The sequence below is a fragment of the Vanellus vanellus genome (assembly GCF_965231255.1).
Source record: "Vanellus vanellus genome assembly, chromosome: 6".
NCBI lineage: Eukaryota > Metazoa > Chordata > Aves > Charadriiformes > Charadriidae > Vanellus > Vanellus vanellus.
The window spans coordinates 9,917,703-9,925,607 of NC_138911.1; the positions used below are offsets into that span (position 1 = coordinate 9,917,703).

General features: G+C 38.2%; 1 protein-coding gene across 1 annotated transcript in view; it reads left to right on the top strand.

Annotated features, from left to right (window-relative positions):
* SPON1 (spondin 1) overlaps window positions 1–7,288 on the top strand; it is a gene marked incomplete at both ends in the record, with an annotated part of 195,472 nt that extends 188,184 nt beyond the window's left edge. Inside the window, 9 exons of the mRNA XM_082484960.1 lie at window positions 359–560; window positions 1,651–1,791; window positions 2,145–2,220; window positions 2,661–2,843; window positions 3,177–3,347; window positions 3,460–3,627; window positions 4,512–4,676; window positions 6,007–6,270; window positions 7,125–7,288. Of these exons, the coding sequence (XP_082341086.1) occupies window positions 359–560; window positions 1,651–1,791; window positions 2,145–2,220; window positions 2,661–2,843; window positions 3,177–3,347; window positions 3,460–3,627; window positions 4,512–4,676; window positions 6,007–6,270; window positions 7,125–7,288 (1,534 nt within the window). The remainder of the gene's footprint in view (window positions 1–358; window positions 561–1,650; window positions 1,792–2,144; window positions 2,221–2,660; window positions 2,844–3,176; window positions 3,348–3,459; window positions 3,628–4,511; window positions 4,677–6,006; window positions 6,271–7,124) is intronic.
* Between the last annotated feature and the right edge of the window lie 617 nt (window positions 7,289–7,905).

Consider the following 7,905-nt stretch of genomic DNA (forward strand, 5'->3'; position numbering starts at 1 on the left):
TGCTGGTTTACTTCAAATTTTTATAAGTATCATGACAGATTTTTTTTAATTATTATTATTATTATATGACTAAGACATAAGCATGCTGCTGCAGCTCTAAATTACTTCATCTCTCTCACCCATTAAACTGTAAATCTCCTTGAACAATGTCAAAGGAGTTTCTCAGATGGTATACGGAGACTAAAAATACCGAGTGCTGAGCAGGAGTCCTCTCCTTGTCCTGCTTCTCCATCGCCAGGTACCAGACACAGTGTCACGCCAGCGTTCAGCATTTCACAGTTTGAAGGACCAGTTTCACTGCCCTCTAACAGCAAATTTGAATTCAGTTGTTAATAGTCTTCCTATGGCCCGTTTGCAGGAGAGCTGCTCCCTCTGCTGAGTTTTCTGTTGATCGTCACCGGCACCTGATGTCCTTCCTGACCATGCTCGGCCCCAGCCCTGACTGGAACGTGGGCCTGTCCGCCGAAGACCTCTGTACCAAGGACTGTGGCTGGGTTCAGAAAGTCGTTCAGGATTTAATACCCTGGGATGCTGGCACAGACAGTGGCGTTAGCTATGAGGTATGTGGACTATTTGGAATATATTCAAAACACCACTTTTACCTTAAAGCAGTAAAAAATGAAAGCTATTGGATCCATGGTAATGCTATATATGCATTTATACTACTCTAGTAAAAATTTTTCTTATATTGAATTAAAAGTCTTTTAGACAGATGCTAGCTACAGCCACTGTCAGTCATTGTGTCTGAATTCCCTGAGCATTATTATTAATGGAATAATATTGCACTGACATGGAAAATTATTATATTCACCTATTGACTAAATGGAGGACTTGGTTTGCTCAAAACTAAACGTTCAGGTGTCCAAGTCCTTTGGTGCAAACCTGTGTGCCATCAGCAGCCACATCAACTTGAGTTTTCTACTGTTTCAATCCAATGCCAACTATTCTGCTTGGCACAGAAAACTTAACTATTCCTTACAGCAGGGACTGAAATTCTGGACTTCTCATCACTACGAGACTCTCAAATCATCCATTTTCTCTGTCTCCATCACTCTTTCAGTCTAGGAAGAGATTCACATCACCCTCAGGTAAAGTCCTGGTTTTGACCAAATGAGTTATGTCAAATTACTGAACTGGTTAGGTCTCCACAGGTGACGAGTGCACCTACACTATGTGTCTATACAGACCGTTATAGACAGCTGAAATTAGGTAAGTCACATCCTCAAATACCACACATATTCCACACATTCCATATACCACACGTATTTTTAGATGGTAGAAGTTGGTTGTTCTTTTCATTCAGACCTTGTCTCTTTAGAAGCTAAGGAATTTCTCCAGTTATAATGCAGCTCTGGAGGCATATTGAATACAACTTTTTACTACTGTAGTTACCTAACCACACAACAAGGCATACATCTTACAGTGAACCCAGCTTCAGGGTTGAATCCCAAAGTGTTAGGGAAGTGCTGCCTAGCAGAAAGAAACAACCCACAACCCCATACCATTAAGTATAACTGTACCAAGTTCATCTCATATTGGAATTTCCCAATATAGCATTTCAGAGAAGTTTTAGTTTCTGGAGATGAATTGTACTATTAATAATAATTACTAGTTTCTTTTTTAACTTTTTTTTTTTCTTTTTGATTGCAGTCTCCTAACAAACCTACAGTGCCTCAAGAGAAAATCAGACCACTTACAAGCTTAGATCATCCTCAAAGTCCATTTTATGATCCAGAAGGAGGATCTATCAAGCTGGTAGCCAGAGTTGTCATTGAGAGAATTGCACGCAAGGTATTTTATATATATATATATATATATATATATAACATTACTCAAGCAAGCAAAAAAATCCACTTTGTAAACCAAAAAAACAATCCTTCCTCTCCCCCCAAATCTACCCTCCTCAACCTACCCACAACAAAGACAATGGCAGAAAAGAACTAAAACTGTCCTAAGGTATTATTTCTCCTACTTCTGATAATTACTGCATCTGCTTAATTTGAGATTTTTTCTTAATTATACATAGGAGCGAGAAGAGAAAAAAGTGCTATAGATGCAGCAGTGCCTCACATTATACTGTTTTAGCCCCTCTCACTGTGTACACGAGTTTCCTGTATCCAATCTCCACAATAATTTCTTTGCAGGGGGAGCAATGCAATATCGTACCTGATAACATAGATGATATTGTGGCAGATCTAGCACCAGAGGAAAAAGAAGAAGGTACATTTTAAATTAGTTTGTACTGTACTAATTTATATTTTGTTTCCTCCACTGTCATTTCTAGATAAAGTACAAAACTGACTTAGGAGCAGAAGCCAAAAAGTGATTTAGGTTTTCACTTTTTCTGGTATTTTCTACTATTAGCCTTCCCTTATACAGCAAATGAATTGGATGTGTACCTGGAAGATGACAATAACAATAAAAACAATAAGAGAAACCTTTGGGGGTTCAAATAAAAAGGTTGTTTTGTTTTGTTTTGTTTTTAAAATGAAAGTTGGCAGGTAGTCATTTTTTTTTTCCTCTGGGTTAAAAATGGAGAAGATAGAGTGCAGGAGGAAAGGCTGTATCCTATTAGCATCTAAAGCATCGCCAACCAAGTAAAGAGAAGCACATGGAGGACAATCTATTTTTAATGTTCACTGCCTTTTCTTACTTTTTAGATGATACCCCGGAGACCTGCATATATTCAAACTGGTCCCCATGGTCAGCCTGCAGCTCTTCTACCTGTGAAAAGGGCAAGAGGATGAGGCAGAGAATGCTTAAAGCTCAGCTGGACCTCAGTGTGCCCTGCCCAGATACCCAGGACTTTCAGCCATGCATGGGTCCAGGCTGCAGCGATGAAGGTAATCAAGAGGACAGGGTGGAAGAGAAGAACACCTTGTAGTGTCTACTTCTGCTTTAAAGTTCTTAAAGCTGTTGGTTGTTGTATGACTTGGATTATGGCGAACAGAGGAATAATTGCTGAAGAATACAAATTGAAGCTGTCTCTGGTCAATTCTGCAGTTCATTTGAGTCGGTGCATGCAGTACGCAGAAGTATAAAGGAAAGGAGTAAAGTAAGCAATAGAGTGAAACGTGAAAGGCAGCATAAAAGTGATACTGCACACAAATGGGCAGCTATAGATTTATCAGCAATTCTGCTAATATTAGCAATTGAAATGGTTCTCTGTATTTTAGATGGTTCCACTTGCATGATGTCTGACTGGATTACATGGTCCCCCTGTAGTGTTTCCTGTGGAATGGGAACGAGATCTAGAGAGAGATATGTAAAACAATTCCCTGAAGATGGCTCTATGTGCAAAGTGCCTACTGAAGAGACTGAGAAATGTATCGTAAATGAGGAATGTTGTAAGTATTTTATTTAGCTTTGTAAAATCCAGCTGATAGCAGAGGCACCGCCTAAACCATTTTTTGGTATGAGCTCTACTAGTGAACGATTTTCTCTGTCCGTTTTGAATAGCCCCTAGCAGCTGCCTTGTCACTGAATGGGGAGAGTGGGATGAATGCAGTGCTAGCTGTGGCACGGGCATGAAGAGACGACACAGAATGATCAAGATGACTCCCGCTGATGGATCCATGTGCAAGGCAGAAACTACAGAGGCAGAGAAATGCATGATGCCGGAATGCCGTAAGTGTCCATCCATGAGTTTATCTCCTCTGCTACAAAGAGAGGCATCATTTCTGACACATTTCTCCATCACACAAAAAATATAGCTAAACCAGAAGCAATGTTGCTTTTTCTCGTTCTCCTTAAAATTAGATCCCTTAGGGAATGGGCATTAAATACCACATTCACCATCAGGATGAGAGTATCAATAAAAATTATTCAGTGGTATTATATGACTATATTAGCCATATGGTGATGTGTGTATTAGCAAGTCATACCTAAGCACCTCTAATTTATGGAATATGAGGTATATTTAATCATAAGGCTAGAATAAAACAGTGCCCTCTCCTTTTAGTTCAGAAATTGAGGTGCTCCTTTTGTGCAGTAAGCCACTCTCACCCTTACTGTGACCATTAATATAGTTTTTAATTTCTTAAGAAGTGTTAAGATTTTCATCAAAGATTGAAAGAATTGAGTTTAAAAAGATTTTTGGTAGATAAAATGTGGAAGTATCACATTTTAGACTGTATTAATTTGACCTCCAGTTCTGTCCACTGCAAAAATCCAGGGGTTTTTTTTTACAGGAGTTATGATTGAAAGATACCTTCTTAAACTATTTATTCCCCAGAAGTACTGGGACTTTGCAGATATGAATAAGATACAGAAAAAGATAGCAAAGAAAAGGTATTACAACCAAGCAAACCTTTCAATTTAATATACTGTTTTCTGAGCTTCTTCAGCAACATCGTTCAGCTTGGGATCAATTTTGTCCAAAGTGACAACAAAGTATAATTGGTTGATGACAGATAAAACATAGCACATTTTCCACCTGTATTATTTTCAAAATGTATACCTTCGTAATTTATGTATAACAAGAATTCATTACTTTTTTGTTTTCATGTTAGATACCATCCCCTGTCTACTCTCTCCTTGGTCTGAATGGAGTGACTGCAGTGTAACATGTGGGAAAGGAATGCGAACCCGGCAAAGGATGCTGAAATCCGCTGCTGAGCTTGGAGACTGCAACGAGGAGCTGGAACAAGCAGAAAAATGCATGCTGCCCGAATGCCGTAAGTGTGGGAAACACTCCGGAAAGAGGAGGCTGATTATGTGTGTCCCATAGGTTTATGGGTCAAAACTCTATTACCAATTTTTAGCATCACTTCTCAGATAGGACTGTCATCAACTGTGGATTTTTTTTATTTTTTTTTTTAATTTTTGGAGGAGTAGTATTATTATCATTCACTTTCAGCTATTGAGAGCTGGAATACAACCATGTCTTATTTTCAGCTTGCCTTACTTAACCCTTCGCTGATAACCAATATTGCTTTGGGTATACAGTTTATGCATATTTAACACACTACAACTTCAGGCAACAGTTTGTGCACTTCCCCATAGTATATCAGTCAGAATTATAAAGCCTGATTTTTACTCAAATGCAGAATGTGTGCTAGGAAGGAAGGAAGGAAAGAAGGATTAAAATCACCTGTGTAATTCTTTTAGCTCACAGAAAGAGCACAAAAGAGGCTCGCTCCATCTTTGATACATCTCTGAACTCTATTGTAGCCTTTTTACTGATCTACACCCCTTTGCAACCTGGAGTATCATATGAGCCCGTGGATGGCGTGGAGACAGCTGCATTGATTTTTTTACCTTACTCCACTAAAATCCCCCCCTTCTTGGGTGGTGCAAATTTCTAGTTGCTTTGCAGTCTTTGTGAAGCGTGATAGCCTAAGGCACTGCAGAATGAGTAAGATATGATTGCTTTTAGTGTCCTGTTGCCAGCTGGTTTATGAGCTTTTATAACTAATTACCTTATTTTTCACAGAAAGTATTGGTTAAAAAGGCTTTTGCACTGTAATTTGCTAATTCAGCTTTTCTTAAATAAAGTGAAATATCATTTTGATTATTATTCACTGGGGCTGCAATTTTTAAGCAGTGCTGCAAGATGAAAACTTTTAAGACATAATGGTATTAGTGAATCTTGCTTTTTGCATAACACCACCAGTAAAGCAAGGCTTAGATCTCAGAGGTATCAGATTCTTTGTAAATGTAACTCAATCTTTAACAGCTTTTCATTATAAAACAGACATATGGGTGTACAGAATGGAAAATTGAAGAAGGCAAAGGAGAATTATTTATACGTTCTTCACAATTTTAGTGATCTGCCAGCACCACTCTTGGAAAACAAATTGAGGAAGGTGTCAAATAATAGTTCTGCTAGATATGGACTCGGAAGATTTTGTCATGTAGCCTCACAAAATTTGCTGAAAAAACTGGAAGCTTAAGTTGCATTCATGTATTTAGGATGTAAAAACTCATTCGGCACATCTGTGTGTTTCTTACTGACCTCATGTTTAGATCTCACGACTTTCGTGTACTATTTCTCATTCTTTGCAGCCATCGACTGTGAACTGACAGAGTGGTCCCAGTGGTCCGAATGCAATACTTCATGTGGAAAGGGCCATATGATCAGGACAAGAATGATTAAAATAGAACCACAGTTTGGAGGAACAGCATGCCCAGAAACCGTCCAACGTACAAAATGTCGAGTAAGGAAATGCCTGAGAGGCCCAGGTATGGAAAAGAGGCGCTGGAAAGAGGCCCGGGAAAAAAGGAGAAGTGAACAAGCGAAAAAAAATATAGATAGTGAGCAATATCCAGGTGAGTGTGAAACCATTATTTAGTACGCTCATGTCTGTTTGCCTTTTCTGCATAACAGGAGCTTATGAGCGGCTCCACTTCGTGCTGCGAGAACATTTTCAGCATTTCTGTCTAGGGAAAGTTTTTGCAATAAAGTAACGCATAGCCACTTTCACTGTCTGCCTGTCACCAAAAACGTGTGACCTAAGTTTAGGGCACAATGGAGAAAGACTCGTATCTGTTCATGTCCTATCACTGAAAATATCTTAGCTGCTTCACTACAAAGTGTGGAATGTGAAAAAAAAATCTAGAATTTAGACCTGGCAAAGGACCGATTGCAATTTCTGCAGACCTGGGGGATCATCTTTGCATCTGGCTACCTTTGAAAGTCTTTGTTCCTGGATCCAAATGCTGCATTTCAAAACTTAATTGATTTCCACCTCAATAATCTGATTCAGACTTAGACTGCTCTGAAAGATCTGCTCGGACTGCTTTTCAATAAGGGACAGTATTATCAAGCACTGATGCTTCAAATCAATAAAACAATCTCTTGTGGTATAGTTTATATTATCTGGATATGAATTACTGCTAAGTTGTGGTGCACCCTTGTCTGACATTTAACAGTTTCTTAATTTTATCTGTGTTTTATAATGTAGACAGTAAATTTCTTTTTTAGTACATTTTCTCAGTGCTTGACAAATGCACCTTGATTATACTTAACTGGGATTTCCTAATTCCTACTGTAATAAACCAGGCAATATGCTGTCTTAGATTCAACAGCTATAAGTGTGCACACATGCAGACTGGTACATATATTGAGAGATGTAGGTTAGGCTGAAATACTAAAAACTTAATCAAATGACTTATTTTTTCAGTTTGTAGGCTGAAACCATGGACTGCTTGGACAGAATGTTCTACACTCTGTGGAGGTGGAATTCAAGAACGTTACATGATGGTAAAGAAGAGGTCCAAAAGTACTCAGTTTACTAGTTGCAAAGACAAAAAGGAGCTGAGAGCATGTAACGTTCATCCTTGTTAACAAAACGCAAGGCTTCCGAGCGATGCGCTCTGAGCTAAATGGAAAGTCAACCTTGGTTTGGTTTTTAAAACAAAAAAAATATAAAGTGTATAATAGTTTTCATTTTTGCAGTGTGGTTTGCTTTTTAGTCTTGCTGGTGCAAGAAATATATTTTATAAATATTTCCTCACAGATTTATGCTGAGAGTAAACCTTTGGTACTCCAGCCAGCCCTTAATGCATAAAAATAGTAAGTCATTATGAGTCGTTTAACTAAAATACAGACATATCTGTGGACATGGAATAGCCATATAGAAATACTACTTGTAAAGACATGGGATGCATGCATATTAACATAACTAAGTTAAAGTGACATGTTTCATATGTGGGAGGATTTCTCTCTCAATTTGATTTTGAAAAATCCAAAGCAGTGCCTACGTGATTACACAACTATGCCAAGGAGTAACTTCAGTAATGCTGGTTCAATAATATTAAAGGTGCATGTTTATCTTTTTACACTCTTGGGTTAAGCTGATAGTTATAATAATTATCCTATGGACTTTTCTTCACATGGATACTATGGTCCATGCAAAATGGTCTTTGTTTCTTTAAAACTTAAAAAAGGAAATAATTAGTGCG